This window comes from Seriola aureovittata, chromosome 15 (assembly GCF_021018895.1).
Source record: "Seriola aureovittata isolate HTS-2021-v1 ecotype China chromosome 15, ASM2101889v1, whole genome shotgun sequence".
Classification (NCBI taxonomy): domain Eukaryota; kingdom Metazoa; phylum Chordata; class Actinopteri; order Carangiformes; family Carangidae; genus Seriola; species Seriola aureovittata.
In genome coordinates this window covers 20,817,679-20,834,294 of record NC_079378.1, presented here as the reverse complement: position 1 = coordinate 20,834,294, position 16,616 = coordinate 20,817,679, and the positions used below count along the sequence as shown (strand labels likewise).

The 16,616-nt window shown below is 39.6% G+C and overlaps 2 protein-coding genes across 6 annotated transcripts; one reads left to right on the top strand and one right to left on the bottom strand.

The window, feature by feature from the left end:
- Positions 1 to 332: 332 nt before the first annotated feature.
- Positions 333 to 11,544, bottom strand: hnrnpl (heterogeneous nuclear ribonucleoprotein L). Of its 2 annotated transcripts, XM_056396556.1 has the most exons (14): positions 11,401 to 11,544; positions 10,740 to 10,858; positions 9,763 to 10,000; positions 8,956 to 9,041; positions 8,707 to 8,803; positions 8,526 to 8,598; positions 3,613 to 3,648; positions 3,256 to 3,324; positions 2,907 to 3,157; positions 2,563 to 2,684; positions 2,227 to 2,428; positions 2,077 to 2,134; positions 845 to 940; positions 333 to 725 (listed from the first exon to the last, which is right to left on the bottom strand). In XM_056396556.1, the coding sequence occupies exons 1-14, from the start codon at positions 11,482 to 11,484 to the stop codon at positions 667 to 669; spliced, it is 1,590 nt and encodes a 529-aa protein (XP_056252531.1). In that variant the 5' UTR covers positions 11,485 to 11,544; the 3' UTR covers positions 333 to 666. The 2 variants fall into 2 exon arrangements, with proteins under 2 accessions (XP_056252531.1, XP_056252532.1); XM_056396557.1 differs by lacking the exon at positions 3,613 to 3,648.
- A 507-nt stretch (positions 11,545 to 12,051) lies between these two features.
- si:dkey-75a21.2 (uncharacterized protein LOC794385 homolog) lies at positions 12,052 to 16,212 on the top strand. 4 transcript variants are annotated; one of them, XM_056398029.1, is made up of 7 exons: positions 12,052 to 12,163; positions 12,297 to 12,372; positions 12,465 to 12,555; positions 12,786 to 12,989; positions 13,697 to 13,833; positions 13,947 to 14,577; positions 15,120 to 16,212. In XM_056398029.1, exons 2-7 carry the CDS (start codon positions 12,332 to 12,334, stop codon positions 15,120 to 15,122), a joined length of 1,107 nt encoding a protein of 368 aa, XP_056254004.1. In that variant the 5' UTR covers positions 12,052 to 12,163; positions 12,297 to 12,331; the 3' UTR covers positions 15,123 to 16,212. The 4 variants fall into 4 exon arrangements, with proteins under 4 accessions (XP_056254004.1, XP_056254005.1, XP_056254002.1 ...); XM_056398030.1 differs by having other exon boundaries at positions 15,031 to 16,212; XM_056398027.1 differs by having other exon boundaries at positions 13,947 to 16,212.
- The last annotated feature ends 404 nt before the right edge of the window (positions 16,213 to 16,616 follow it).

Sequence of the window (16,616 nt, the reverse complement as noted above, 5' to 3'; positions counted from 1 at the left end):
TCCTAGTTAAAGTATTATTCACAGTATTTATACTAAGACAGTTGTCACTGAAATCTTGATAGTGGCTCATAACGCTTTTTACAGACAACCATGTCCTCCATGACTGCTATCCTTTATTCTTTATAATGATAATCTTTTATACTGTAGGTATCAAAATACAACAACTTCAGTACAAGCCAATAGAACAGAGATTTCAGTGTGACTCTTTGACCCACAAAACTTTTTTTTTGTCTTTGTAAGAACTGGCCAAGCAAACCACTATTTTCTCCATGAATAGACCTGATGTTTCTCTGTCAAGAGCGAAGAAATGAAGAGATACAACACACGCCATCTCTGAAGATGTGAACACTGGTTAAATCAGTATTCACATAATAGTTACTGTTCACTTTATTTAAAAATCAAAAAACAGAGGCCCATGTTTAAATGTTATTTCAGGGTAGTGGGGAATTATTCAAATCTAATGTTGTGAACATACAAAATAAACAATTGATTGAACACGGTAGAAGTAAATTAAATCATACAAAACAATAGTTTAAGTAACATGTTCTCACGCACATCAATCCTAGTTTTTGTCAATACTGATTGAGTTTTTAATGGGATAAGACAAAAGAACTGCGGTATACTATGCAAAGACACATAACATTACAAATAACGAGGGGAAAATATTTAGTTGGCATGGTGTGTGGTTGAGAAACACAGCTTCAGTGTGTAAGGGTAAGGCCCACCTGTAAAAAAAAAATAAATAAATACATTTTAAAGATAAAAGGTAAAAGACATTATGAAAGCTGTAAAATGTACAATATATAGTAAAAACTGTGGTAGCCAGACCATGTTGAGTACTTACTAGGGTTTTTCATCTGGTAATGGTTCATCATAGCTAGAGCCTCCATGGCATCATTGATGGATTCCCACTCCAGAAGTCCAGATGAACTTCGCTCACCTTTTGTGCAACGCAAGACCACTGATTAGATTAGCATAATAAATAATACTCAATACTACGGTTAATGCATTGAACTAAACAGAGATCTCTATGAGTGGTCTACCGATATGGGTTTTTCAATGGCCTATGCTGATATTTAGAGAGCAGGATGGCCATATGTTATTTTAATGTATACCATATAAACATAACACAATAAATATTTAACACTGGATTAACACTGTCATTTATGATTCGGAGAAATGTGTTCCACAGCAGCCACTTAGTATGTACAATGTAATCTACAACACATAATCTAAAACCAGCTGGGATGTATGTAATGCAGTTCTAACTCAAAATCGAGTAAACTGAGAAACAACCTTTTTTCTAACATTGAATTGGCATTCATGTGGTAAAACAGTGAAGAATATTTATTCTGCTAAAACTCCAGTTTTATACACGAGACATTAATTAACGGTATCCTATTTTTAAATGATCTAATTAGTAGTTAACACCTTGCATTTAGACAAGGGCTCAGGTTTGCTTTGGTTATTTGTCATTATGGCTGTGCAATTAATTACATTTTATTTTCCATTACGATTTTGGCCTCCAACAATTATGAAAACAAGATAATAGAGGGAAAACGATTATTGTGCAGCGTTCTGTTTCACAACAAAATTCAGTCTCCCTACAAAAACATCTAACGATATCAGTATCACGCTCAGATATCTTCAACTTATATCGTGTATAACAGGAACAACTACACAGACACAGCGCCTTTTTGTTTTGATATCATTTTTTTCTGTTTTTTTCCAAAGTCAATGAGAAATCGAGCTGAATAATCGTGATCTCAATATTGATCAAAATATTCATGATTATGATTTTTTGCCATAATCGAACAGCCCTACTTGTCATGCTGATCCGTACAAAGACAAATGCAATGCTTTGTTGACAACTGGCATCATGCTGCATATAAAGCAGGAACTGTAAGGTGTACAAACAGACGCATACAGACTTGTATATATACCCCACGCCCATCCCTCTACTGTGAGTTTGTAGAAATGTTTTGGTTGGGCATTTTGTATTTTTATATAATTTGTCTTCCCACTCATTACTTCACTCTGAACTCTAGAGGACAGAATCTGTAACTCATTACTCACTCTTTCCAGTGAAAAGCTTCACACTCGTGGGGCTCTTAATTCCCAGTTCTTCACAGACCTGGAGGGAGAGACCAGTTTCAGTGAAACTTTGAGAGGGTAGTTTGAGGAAAATCTACCTTTCACAGATAGGCCCCTGGCAGCTTTCTTTACCTGATTGAAGATCTCTGCAGAAATGTCGGGCTGAGCGTTAAAGAAGTGCAGGACGTTGCTGGGGTGCTGGATTCGGTTTTTAGCCGCCTGCTCTGGGGAGGTGAAGCGGTTGTTGCGGGATCCGTGGAAATCTTTGAAGCTGCTGGTGTTGTCCTCTAACTGGTAACACTGTCCTGGCACAATAGCCTGCTGCTTGGACACACTGCCAAGGAAAGACAGCCAGAGGTTATATTTCTGTATACCGCACTCAGCATAATCTTTGTTGTTGAGGATTTTAAAAACATTTTTTAATAACCTGTGCAAATATTTTGTAATATTATAGACAGCTCTTCTTACCAAACGTTGAGTTTCTGTCCGAAAAGGAAGTTGTTGTTAAGGTGAGTGATGGCCCTGTCCACAGAGTAGCAATCTCCCATCTCCACCATTGCTGCCCCGGGCTTACTCTTCATGAACTTAACCTGAAAAAGAAAAGCATCCAGCTGACTACACACAAACAAAATCATGTCAAATTGTTGATGCTTATACTAACTTCACTCATCACTTCAATGAGCACTCCAACTTCAGTAATCAGTTAAATAAATGAGTTCAATTTTATTTCTTTGAAAGTAAAGGAGGATACGACCATCAATAAGTAATAAGTAATGCTTTGAAGAATGTTTGGTTAGCTTCATTTTACTCACTCTCTCTACATTGCCATATAGGCAGAAGATGTTGAAGACCTTGTCAGCATTGATCTTGGAGGGCTCCAGGCCATATACCATAAGAACTGGGGAGTCAGCATGAGGACCGTACTCAGGGGGTGGTGGTCCATATCCAGGGCCATAGCGCTGGCTCCCCCGACCACGCCCACCCATGCTTGGCCCCATGCGGTGCGGTGGAGGGGGGCCGTAGCTGTCGTCATTGTAACCATGATAACCTCCTTGAGGGCCACCTTAATTAGAGAGAAAAAAGTCATACCAGATACAGATACAGTATGGAAATTGATCTATTCATCTAAATGTAAGACCACTTTCTTTGTTGAATATTTACCATAATCAGGTGGGTGATCTCCCAGAAGAGCAGGCTGCCTTTGGCGTTTGTTGGGATTTCCATTGGGATCTAAAATGGTAAAATAAAAGTTGCCTATCAAACAGTTAAATTACACAGGCTACTATGTGCTAGGGGACAAGGCTGTGATTGACATGCAACAGAGGGTACTGACATCCAAAGTGTTAAAAGAAAAAGTCTGCAGGCTCTATTTTTCTAATCTATTAAGTGACATAATGGAGATTTTCAACAGTGATTTTGAAAGATAGCTTTCAAGCATTTCTAAAGACCTCCTATATCTGACATCCTAGTACAAATACACACACACGCACACGCACACACACACACACGCACACACACCTTGTGAATTGTTCCAATTGCCTTCACCATCAGCATCTGTGCAGGTACACATATACACACGTCAAATCCAAATTAACATGAAAAAAGTATAAATTTGGCAACGATGTATTAAGACATTTCTTTAAATCCTAGAACATGATATGAAACAGAAACATTCAAATAGAGGATCGGAGATTAAAAGATGCATCAGTGCTACGAGCAACACCTGCAGTCTAAACATGTTTTATTGGAAACTATGAGAACTTAACAGTTTATACAAACCAGGATTAGACACAGGTATAACATCAGAAGTGAAAGGACATCAAGCATTTGGACTAGATTACATCGTAAAAAGGAAAAAATTAAAACATAATTGTAGACTGGCTTAAATTAATCAAGAAAAAAGTAAGTACTGACATTATCCATAAGCTATCCCACAAAGCCCAGGGTGAATTCTCTGCCCCAGCATCTACCTGTTTTTGTAGATTGTTGATGTGAAGTTTAGCAGATCAACAATCTACTCTTAGCAATTGTGAACCCAGCATTAATTTTTGTCATTCAAATTTGGGCTATTTTTTCGTTGAATATTTAATTTCTGGTTAAGAATACTGTGTACATACTTTATTGCTGACTATAATCAGCAGTGAAATTTAAAATAAGGCTATATAATCCAGTCTAACCTGTAGGTAGTGAGGCTGTCTGTGAGTATGAGACCATTAAAAATTATCAAATTAATCAAAGGTTTTTATGATGCAACATCTAGGCTTGAACGTCCTTTAGAAGATGCTGCCCTGCCACAATCAAGGTAACATTATTGATTAATGCAGTGTCACAGATGTGCACTACTATAATATTACACTCCATCAGGTTAAGTATTGTCCAGAAATAGGGACCTGTCAGCAATCACATTTTCTTAGTAACACCCAAATTTACTTCACATCTGTTTGGTGAAACAGAATTATTCTGTTACATGATATAGTTTCACTATCCTAAATCCTACCTTAACTTTAACCAAAATATTTATCTGCAGAATATTTATGATGTGCATAGACACTGAATGTACACGTTGTGCTATGACCACTGAGAGACTGTCTTAACTGTCATGAACAGTGCAATGTATCACACTAAAACAAGTGTAAAGTTAATCATACTAAATCAGTGGCTGCTTATAATTTGCCTTGAATCTCACTTTGCTAATTGTGTCACTAAAAACACAAACCAATAGGCAATACAAGTATAGAAGACTAATGGGACTAGTCACCATATGGGGACTTTAATTCCAAGCAATGCTTCCGCATATGATTTTGTAGTAAATAGATAATGTGATATAACAAATTGTAAAATATTTGTTCAACATAAAGTTAACAGAAAAATAACCCTTAATTTATGACTGACTTGAGTAAACAAAACCTCCTGAGGTTAGAGTTCATCACTATAATGTGTCACTACCAGGTATGACAGCAACATAAGAACAATACTAAAATCAAATAAAAACAAACAGCACCAAAACCAAACTCCACATCTGTAAAACAAAAGCCTACATTTAACCATATTAACTGCTACTGCTACAGCTGCCACTGCTCCAACACAGTAAAATCCATGTACAGCAAACACTTTCCCTTAACAGAACTAAATCAAAGTTAAGTTAGAAATCAACGTTAAGAATTTTCTGCCACTCATTCCCCTCAAAACTAAGGTGCTTGGTAACCTAACAAAAGGTTGTATAATCAGACAAACTCTTAGAATATTTTAACAATAATTTTGAATAGAAGGTTGCCAAGAAACTTCAGCTTGTCAATTACATTTCTAAAGTCTCTTGTTTACTGGTGTTACTATGGGCCTGCTACAACGAAATTGTGGCGTTAACATGATGGCTCAAAAATTTAAGACAACTACAAGTTGGTATAGTTTCAAAATAACATTTTTAACTTTTAACCATAAAATCAGATTATTCATTCATTTCTTTCAAGTACTTACAGCACCACACATGGAGCATGGGACACAGTGGGCAGGTAGGGGGCAGTCTTCAGCAAGGATGCTACCCGCCAACCTCTGACTCCAGCCTCAACTCATTCTCCCTCTTCAGTCTTTCTTCTTTCCTTCCTTGCATCCCCACCACCAGAGAGAAAAGTACATCCACAGGTCCATGCTTGGTTTTGACTTGCTGCGAGTTTGTTTTGAAAGTTGCTATTAGAGGCTCATTTCCGGCTTACCGTGCTCTGACCACAAAGCAGGACATTTGCACCATTTGAGAGTGGGCTGTCAGTCCACAGACACACTGAGCCAAACCTGCATCACACGGGAGGCGTTAAAGGCATCACTATGGGCCAGTGCAAAAAAAAAAAAAAAAAAAAAGGGTAAATGAAATAACGCAGAAACAACACAAGAACAGCACAGAGAGAAGGAGGGAAATGGGAAGGAAGGCACAGGGAAAAAAACAGAACACCAGAGTCCATAAATGTAGAAAGCTTTGGGAAAGGATTTTAATCTGTTTGCCTCTGTGCTTATATGCTTGATAGGTGTTTGATGCTTGTGTCTTCATAGGCCCCCCTGTGGATATTTCTTCTCATGTAAAAAAAATGGCCGTTCACATGATGCTCGCTTATTTGGTTTAATAGCTGTCAGCCACTTGCAAAGTGAAAAGGCATCTAGTGCTTGACAATAAGTCATCTGGAATATCTGCGTGACGATGTGCTGTCATGGCGGTACAGTTCTGTGTGTTGCCGTGGATATTCAGCTCGATGTGTTGTCATGTTGTGTTCGGCACAGGACGGTAGAGATGAGCGGAATTAGCATCTGAGAAAGAGAATGGCCTCTTTTTTTGTTTACTGCCCCAGTATGTGGTGTCATCTGTTCCCTGGTTGGGCTGAGTGTGTCTGAAAACTCCTCTGTTGCTCCCTGTGGTTGTGTTATGGCAGGCACATCCCAAGGGCTAGGAGACGTGGCCACAACGACCACACACCTGACTCCCGCCCTCATCATCAATGTGTTGTGTCAAAAGTGGTGACTCCTCAGGGCTCTGCAGATGTGCTGTACTGGTAAAGAGGTAGTAGTAGATGCTTATCAATCTATCATCAGTCTGTGGTGGATATGCAAGGTGTCTGTTTGCATGGCCTTGGAGTATTTCTGTCCCTCAAACTGAAATGGTGGCTACTGTCCACCACCAAAAATAAAATGGATTCCCATGTCAGGTGGTGGAGATAGGGGTGATGATGGACTTGGAATAAGGAAGTACTGAGTTGAGGTTGTGTTCCGGTGTTTGTTGCCCCACTGTGTCCGATGTATGCCACAGCTGATTTACACTAGTTGTGGCTGTGGGTGCTGTAGCTGTAGAAGCCACTGCATCTTTGCAGCATGTGTCTGCTTAGAGGGTTGACATAAATCTGTATGAGTTTGCACAGTGAGGACACAAGGAGTACCTCTGGTTTGTAAGGCAGCACAAACTACAATATCAAAAAATGTCTTGAGCGGACAAGATGTTCACTGCACCTGCATGAAACTTGGAATGTACATGTTTTCGCACTGGTTGTGTACAAGAGAATTAATTAAAGCTTTACAGTGTCTGGCAAAAAAAATAAAACAACAAAGTTCCTCCACACAGCTACACTAATGTAAAGTATTTGTCTGTAGTGAGGTTGAATACACCAGCAAAATTCTATTGCTGACCACACAGAATCAAAAGCAAATATGTAATATTATGAACTGCGGTATCATCTTCTCTATCAGGTTCCTAGCACATGATATTTTGCTTCATATTTTTCCCAGCTACCCTGAATTCTGATTACCTAACAGTTGGCCTCTCTGTCACTACAATGTGCCAAGTGGCTGATGAAGTTCCTTTCATGGAGTTTTCAGGAACGTAGTGACATTGATTTTTAAACACATTATATCAAGAAAACACATTCAATAATTAAAACCTTTACAAAGAACTTTATCTGGTCTCCTACAAAGTCCACGAGTGAGTCTCAAAACAACTGATTTGAAAGCTACAATGAAGGTGTGTTTGTATTATAAATCTCACATTAAAGGTCCCATGAAATCTGCCCCATATCTTTCGTTCCACCATCAACACAGAATATACCAAACTGCATTTAACCTATTTTATACCAAAACCACACCCTCTTCCTTTCTGTCATTTCTTAAATAGCTCATCGTATCCAGAATCATCCATCTAATAACAATGTGATCACAGACTGAGATGCCATCCAACATCAGCAGTAATGTTAACACCAAACACCACAGTTGTGTGTTGAATCCTTGACAACACAGTGACAACTACTGATAGTGTTCATTCTGCTGTTTATGCTCCACCTAACCTCAAACCCAGGCCCTGCCATCCTTAAGTTAAACCTTCAACCAGAAATACGTTTACAACACATTTCAGATCTCATTTCATGGGACCTTTAATCAGAGGTGTGTCTAGCGGTCTCTTGAGTCAACCCAGCTGTCTAGTGCAATGTCTAATTTAAACTGTGATAAAAATCTCCACTATGTTTGAAAGAATGCTAACAGGTGTGATAGTCTCTAGTGTTTACTGGATTGGAGTGAGCAGGGACGTGAGGTTGTGCAGCTGTGGCATGCTCTACAGGGAATGTGAATCTATGTGAGGAATGGTGCGCCTGCATATGCTACCGTGCCGGGTGCGTTGGGCCTTTCACATGCATGAGCCTGTTATTGAGGTCGGCTGCCCTTGAGGTTGCTCCTCATGCCCTTACTTTGTGCCTGCTGTGTGGCGAGAAAATGCATGAAGACTGTGAAGGCATCACAGGAATACTGCCTATGAACACTGAGTTGAGCAGCATGGTGAAGAACCCACTCATCTGTGATCAAAGGCAATACGCCCGGAGGCAGAGAACCCTAACCATCCCATACAGTGGCATGAGAGGAGAAGAGGAAGAAAATGGGGAAAGGAAGGGTTGGGGACTTCATTTTACCTTGGCCACTCAGGTTGGGGTTTGTGTAGTCCCATGTGTCTTGGTCGTTCTTGAAGACATTAAGGCGTGCTGGCTGTGGATAGGATTGCAAAAAAATAAAATCAAAACTAGTTTCCTATCACTAACATCTGATGTTAATTTTCCATGTACAAAGCTTGATTAGATGTTGCCATACACTCACCTTGGCATATTCGATCTTTAGAGTACAACAGCCAGAATAGATGTCTGCCCCATTCAGAGAGGCTTTAGCCCTCTGGGCACTTTGGACCGAATCAAATGTGGAAGCAATGAGTTAAGGAGAGGTCTGATTATAAGAAGATTTCCAAGGGCCCAAGTATGATTAAACATAAGCTTGTTATACAATCATAGCGTTTACAAATGTAGAGGAACATGGACAATTAAAACAAGGTACTTTTTAAAAAAAGGATATTCAACCATGGCCTGGACACCATTCTTTCTGAAGATGACAATCCTCTGTACAGGACCACAGTTGTTACAAATGGTGTAGAGCACATCCTATGGAAGCACACAGATATATTTATATAGTAGGATTGATGTAGTCAGCACATTTATACAACAACACACATATCATGTTTAAATGCTTTGATGACTGTTATCCAAATGGCCAGATTTTTGCAATTTCTATAAAGAATTGAGTAAGATCAAGGTGGAAAGGAAATTCACTGTAGTTGTGAGAAGAATATTTTATGCCTTTTTCTGTTAGTCAGACAGTGATCCTCATCAAGGCAAGTTAATTTAACTGTCAGTTATGGTTCATTTGCAGCTCACAGGGCAAAGGAGAAGAGTCAATGGTTCAGCATACAGTGCGCTGGTTTAAGAGCCAGAATATAGTTACCCCCTTTCTTTTTATAGAGTCAAGAATCATTTTGAATCAAAAATTGATTCTGAATCAAACTGTGGCACCAAGTATCGAAATCAAACTGTGAGTTTGCCAAAGATTCCCACCTTTACTCTGTATGCTACAATATTTGTATCACTGGTCCTCACAATGAAACGCAGTTGGGGAAGAATCGACACTGATTGGCACTAATACCTGTAGCCAAACAGCAGCAAAATAAAATAATCAAATGCTTTTATTTTCTTAAAGCCAGTTTCAATCATGGTTCATATCGCACAATCAAAGACAACACTTAACATAGTGACCTAATGAATGACTCGGATGTGACACTCTGAATGGCTGTGATATGCACACGTCTTGCTTTTATATTTACGTTACCGTGGTGATAGGATAGATGGGATTTATGATTGTGAGCAGCAGCACATTGTTGACGCTGCGGGTGTCATCTGAGTCTCCTGGCCGAGAGATCTTCTGGCTAGTGGAGTAATTGATGAAGGCAGGATGGCCTGCGATGTATACTTGGTTCTCTGCGGCATATGTAACAGCATTGCAGGAGCCATTCATGTCCTCATACTCCACCAGGGCCTGGCGCTTCTTGGGCATCATAACTACATAACTGTGAATAGATCATCGAAGAAGAAAATTACAGGACCTTTAGGCTGGATGACTGAACCATGCTTCATTAATAAAAGCATCGATTATAAATGTTTAATATTTTTGGCAACTTGGCTGAACTTGCAATTACACTGATGTTGCCAATAACTACCTACATTTACACCAGTATTATGGGATAATTTTCATATTAATACTGTAACAAGGAATACCCAATAATATTAAGGAGTTAATAAGAATTTACATTCAAATTTGCAGCTCTAAACCTTTTTTAGCTCAGTGTTTTGGCTTTGAGTTTCACTGCAATCACCAAAGTCCTCATATAAAACAAAAGGCAGCTGTTTTCAACAGACAAGCTCAGATAAGTCGTGTGTAATGTTATGTGCCCAGCATGGAACAGCGCAGATAAGTCGAATAGTGGCTGGTGAAAATAATCAAACATCTAAAAGACTAGAAACCAAGACAATTTACAGAGAAATTGAAGAACAAACCAAGAACTGACAAGCAAGTGAATAATGGATTCCAGCAGTCCTCCTTCATTTCTGACTGTCTTAACCACAGTAATACCAGATTGATAAGGTGACAGTGGGTCGGGACGGTGCTGCCTGTGAGTTTCTTCATGACGTTATTATGAATGTTCACAGGCGACATGAGATCGGCAGCATGAGAATGACGGCACAGAAGCATACAGTGAGTACTGTGCGCACGTTAGACATACGGGGTCTTAGGTGCTCTGATATTACCTGATGGCCCCGAACTCCTGCAGGGCCTCCACCAGGTCAGCCTCCATTATACCGTCAACCAACCCCCTGATGTGCACCACCGGGGAGGGCAGCGGTTTGTGAGGGTCATCGTAGCTCTCCTGAAAATGAAACGCACAAGATGATGCTTGTGGGGTAATATAATACTTCCACCGCTGGTGATAAGGTGATGGAGTAGGAAACCGCTGGAGATGAGTAAATAAAGTAGCCCCTGTCAGTGGGTCACAAAATATACTGCGCTGAAGATTAGCGTTAGTAGCTAACGTCATGGACGTTAACGTTAAACGCTGACATGAAGAAACGACACATTTTTGTGTTCGTTTGCACATCTTATGATGAACAACAACACGTTTTCTATCCGTACACATACAGGTTGTTACGTACTGATGAGTAGCTATTTATTTAGATATTTATGTAAACTCGGTGACCACTTTAACGTTTTTCTGTCTAAACCTGACCAAACTAGCGTTAACGATAACTGATCTGCTTCGGTTAACTAAACTAGCTAGTTAGCTTTTTCATTTAAACTAGCGGCGAGATAAGCACTACTTTGTCAAGCTAACATCGCCTCTTAGAAAAGTTCAACATAGGACATTTTGACATAATAAAGTTCAAACTGTCAAGGTACGAAAAAAGCTCTCACCGTTGTCATTCCTCCGTCCTCAGTTTTCTGTCTTTTCGTCGCTCTGCCACCTTCTCCGTAGTATCGGCCCGCAGCAGCAGCCATGTTGTCCTGTCTACCGGACTACTGCTGCATTCACAATGTGTGGGATAAACGAGATACTATTTGACAGCTGAAAGAAAAGAAACGGGTTTTCTCTTTTTTATCCATAGTTAGGTGTTTGAAGCTGTAAAGACGTCACGATTGAACTTTTCTGGAGTCTCCAGTTGTTCCTGAGATCACATTTTACAATGCAGATGGGATGAAGATTCAAATAATTATCTTATATTATACTGTACTACATTATATTTGTTATACGTGAATGCGTCTCATCCAGTGGTAATCAAACTTTGTGGTCACAGCATGACTTTTTAATGAGCAACAGTTTACTTTGATTATTCTACAAATTTTGAACAACGACTTACTTAGACCAGAGTTGTCAATTTTTATTTTCAACGGTGGGTCCTGAATGCAGTAGCAGTTCGTCACACGCCACACACGTTATTATTGGCCACTTTACTCTGTCAATTATTAATATTATCGTGTCCTCCAGTGTTATTTTTTTCCCCACCCGAGGTGGGCAAACACCCGCCCCTACCATGACTCTAATAGGCTAATCCTTTCCAGGCACTGCTAACAGCTAACGTTAGTCTGGCCAACCGGTGCTACGATTGACAGGACCGGAGGATAACAGCCCAGCTCCTGCTGCCGACATTGTTGTTACCGCTTGTGGTAGCTTTTGGATGTAAGTTAATGTGAAACGCAGAAGCAAAACTCGACCCCAAAACTCAACCAGTTGTCTGTTGTTGAGATTACACCACCAACATTTAGTAACATTTTAATAATCTGTGATTGTAAACTGTGTGTGCAATGCGCAGCGTCAAATGGGTTAGCAGGGCAAGATAACTTCAACATGGATGCTATTTGTGCAGCGCCGACTATGGGGAAGCAGAGGTAATTGCTAAATGTTTCGGCCAGCCTAATGCCAAATGCTATGTAGAGCTGAATACAAATGTCCTAGCTAACGTTAACCTTATGTCAAACAGATCAGGAAATCTGAAAAGACCTCTCAGCACTGCTGAGCGGTTTCCCTGCACCGCCCCATCCATAAATATGGACCAACACAGTGAATTGATGGTAAGTGCCAAGGGTTTTCCAGTGATAAAGCCCACTCATCAATGTCTTGCTTCAAATTCTTCAGTTTCAAAGCTTTATTCTAGCTTTAAGCCGAGGCCCATCTGACAGTAAAACATTGTTCCATTATCCATAGTAGTTACTGTGACATGCCTGAACAAACACTTCAATGTTAGTATTCAACAGAGAAGACAGCATACTTTTAAAATATCTTGTTGCCTTTTTTGTTGAAGGACTTCTTACCAAAGGATTATCAGTACCACGTATGTAGGTACAAAGCTGTGAGCCAGTCCAGCAGTGACCACATCGGTTTTGATGCCACAGTACGGATGTCCCTTAAATCCAAGGAGGAGATTCTGGTGTGGTTGAAGTCCATGGCAGTTGCATGGAGAGTGGCACACACCAGGCCCACAAAAGGCCACAGGATCATCTTCAAAGTGGGTTGTTTTTTCCAAAAGAGTTGGTATTGAGAAATCATTCCTGCATAGTGATTTAATTTCCAGCCACTTTGAATATGTTCAGTTGAAAGGTGACTCCTTGTGCAGTGTGTCTGCAGAGTGTCAAATTCATGTTTTATAAATATTAAGCCTTAAATTTGAATTTTTTTGAGGTCTTAATTGCCACAAACATTTGCTCTAATTTCATTTAACCATCTTTTAATTTACATTTATAAAAATTAGTCAAGTACTTCATCAACATTTGCATTTCTCATGTTACAAATCTTTAAACCTACCACTGAACATAATCCTGCCTTTATACTTTTAACTTGCACTTGCATGTTGGCAAAATGTAGTTAAACCTAACTCACTCTATACTTATTGTCACACACTACGTTTACATGCACATAAGAAACCAGATTATTCACTTTAGCATCTGTAGGGAGAAAATCCAAGAAAAATCATGAACTTCCCTGTCCCAAATTAATCTTTAGAGAGTGCTTTTTAGATGTATCACAGCAGCTTGCTGTCTAACTGAAAGGATTCAGTATCATTTAGTCAATGGCGCACCTCTGCTCGTGTCCACATATATTCTGCTTAGTTTATACTTACTGAAAAGCTTAGATAAGAAAAAGATGTTTTGTTCAAAAGTCAGTCTCAAATTTTGACAAAATTTATCTTATTACTTATTTTTCCTAATACTATAGGCAGACTACCGGTGCCAGCATAACACCAAGCCCAAGAAAACAATAAAGGCTGGCAGGATGTCCAAAAATACAGATTGCCCTGCTAAACTTAAAGTTACCCTTGTGCGCACTGAAGTCTCCAATGGTCAGCAGAGCAGGTGTAACACACAAACTCCACTTAAATTCCAAAACAATTCTTGTTTGAATGTATGTCTGTGTTTCTGTGTTTTTGTATCTGTTTAACAGGATGCTTTTTCCCTTTTCACTCCAGAAACACTGATCCGCACATACCCGACTATCCAACACTTGTGGATATCTGTAATATTCACAATCACAACATACACGTGGCTGATGCTACTGTGTGTCGCCAGGATGTGCGCAGTGAGGCCCTGGGGAAACTCACAGAGATGTTTGAGGCTGGGCACTCGCTGTCCACAGCACTTGATGTGCTGAAGTATGATTTGCAGGTTCAGTGTGAGGATGACTACATCCACACCTCAGCTATTTTAGACAGCAAGCAGTGGCACTGTATGATCAAAGAGTTTTCAGCCATGGCACAGAGCAATGAAGAGTTTCAGCGAGCAGCATCAGCCATGATGAAGGCCTTTCACAGGCTAAAGGGAAACCCCTCCAGGCTGCTGTCAGCGATGCACATGTTTGGTCACAATGTTGCCAACAGCCCAGCATTGCAGCAAGCACAAGGCCGCCGGCGGGCCGCTAAGTGTGCTGGGCCAAATATAACTGCACATCCCACCTCTGTTGCCGGCGGAAAGGTCAAGTGTGGGGGTAGAAGCCGACTCACTGCTGGGAGGCCTAAGAAAATAGTTGCAACCATGGACCATCGCTACAGCTCCCCAAAAGGAGTGAAATCTGGCACTCACATCTTGTCCCATGCAGTAGAGGTGTGTTGCAGTAATCCAAATCCCTTTTTCATAGTTGTTTGTGTATAATTAATTGTATATAGTTCCTTTTACAAAAACTATACACATTGACAACGTTGCAGCCCATGATAGTTCATACAAATCTGTTGTTAATGTCTACAGCTCCCCTTACACCTACACAAAGGGAGTGCCATTGTAGTGTTAATCTCAACTGATGGCAGGATTTTAATCACTTGCTTTTTCAAATATTATAATATTATTATTATGTATTTGATTTATTGTATTTTTGTTGTTGTTTATGACTGCCATTATTACCACTACTACACTATTATAAACACATTTGGCGCTGCACACATAGCATCAGAGTGGCATCTTTTAAAAACTTTCATTCATCATTACTAACATACCGAGAAGGTTAATTAAACTCATAGGAAGCAGATATTATAAATACACATTTATTGAAATATGCAACAGTAATTGGTCCTCGCTGGAGTGGGACCAGCCCTCCATCTGCATGTCTGGGTCAGGACGGGGAACATGATCACTGTGATGATCTGTTGCAGTGAATGAAGAAGACACCCAGCGCTGTTCTTCCTCACAGGGAGTGAGAAGAAGGGGAGAAGACCTTAAAGCCAACAGAAGCAGTCCAGCATACCAAAGCAGGTCCTCAATGTCTACCGCTCTGTGGGCACACCTGGGCTCTGGGAGGGAGAGAAATTACAAGTTATATGACATGGACATTGGAAAATTAACAATGAAGTGTGGGCCATTGTTTTATGTTTACAATATTCTCATGTTGCGGATACGATCAAACAAGGTAGTAAAAGGGGGTCAACTCTTTAGATGCAAGGCAAAAAATCTAATGAACATTCATGACATTGATAAAACTTAATTTGAAAAAAACAAACAACTGATTAACTGAACTTAAGGAGTTTTACCTCTATGTTTCACATTAACTCACCTCCAGTAGCTGCAACAAGCAGGAAAAACAACATGAGCTGCTGCCGCTGAGTCGCTCTCTTCCAGGCTCTGCCAAGTTTGGAGCACCGGTTAGCATCATAGCTAGGCTAATGTTAGTGGTTAGCAGACACCTGGAACGGATTAGCCGATCAGGTGGTGGGGTTTAACCTTAACATTTTGAACAGTGCAAGTGGAGCCACTGATACTCCTCAACATCCCTGCACTCAGACTCACTGCTTCTCCATGAAAGGATTTACATAACTTGAAATGATGTTTACCAGCATGGTGAAATGTCCTTTCCCTACTGCATTACTCTGTAATTCAGAAATTTCCAGATTAGAAACTCAATCAGGTGCACGTAAAAAGATTAAGTTTGTCTGTATTTGCAGCATAAGTGCTTATTCACTCTTTTCATTGTGTTTTTCATATTTTCAATCGACCAATTCAGCACAACGTGAATTATGAGAGACCAAGTCAAGATGCATTTTCCCTCAAATTTTCATTTCATGATTAGACATAATTTTTTTTTTAACTTCACGTGTTTTCCATAAAGTTTTTGATATGTCCACTCTGGCGGACGGCATCTGTTCAATGTTAAGTGATACGTAATAACAGTGTAATTAGAATGATGTATTTTGTTAAAGCTGAAATGCAATTTTATTACTGTAAAATAAATATTTTCAACATATTAAAATATACTGCTTGATGCTGTGGAAATTTAGCCCAAACTGCAGTGTGTTGAATTGTGAGGATACTCTTTAGTTGTAGGGTTTAGCTCTGATTGTTACTTTGTAACGTTACCAAAACTAATTTACCTTTTTTGAAAATAAAAAAAAAAAAGGAAAAGAAAAGAAAAAATATAATCTAGAGCTGAAATGATTAATCATTTAGTTAAAAAAAAAATCTGCAACTTTCTGATAATCGATTATTTAAATCAATTTTCAAGCATAAACAACTACATTTTGCAGGTTGTAGCTTTTCAGATGTGAGGATTTGATACTTTGTTGTATGTGATTGTAAACTGATGTTCTTTGGGTTTTAGAGCACTGATTGAATGAAACAAGGCAATTTGAACACATCACCTTTGGCTGAGGGAAATT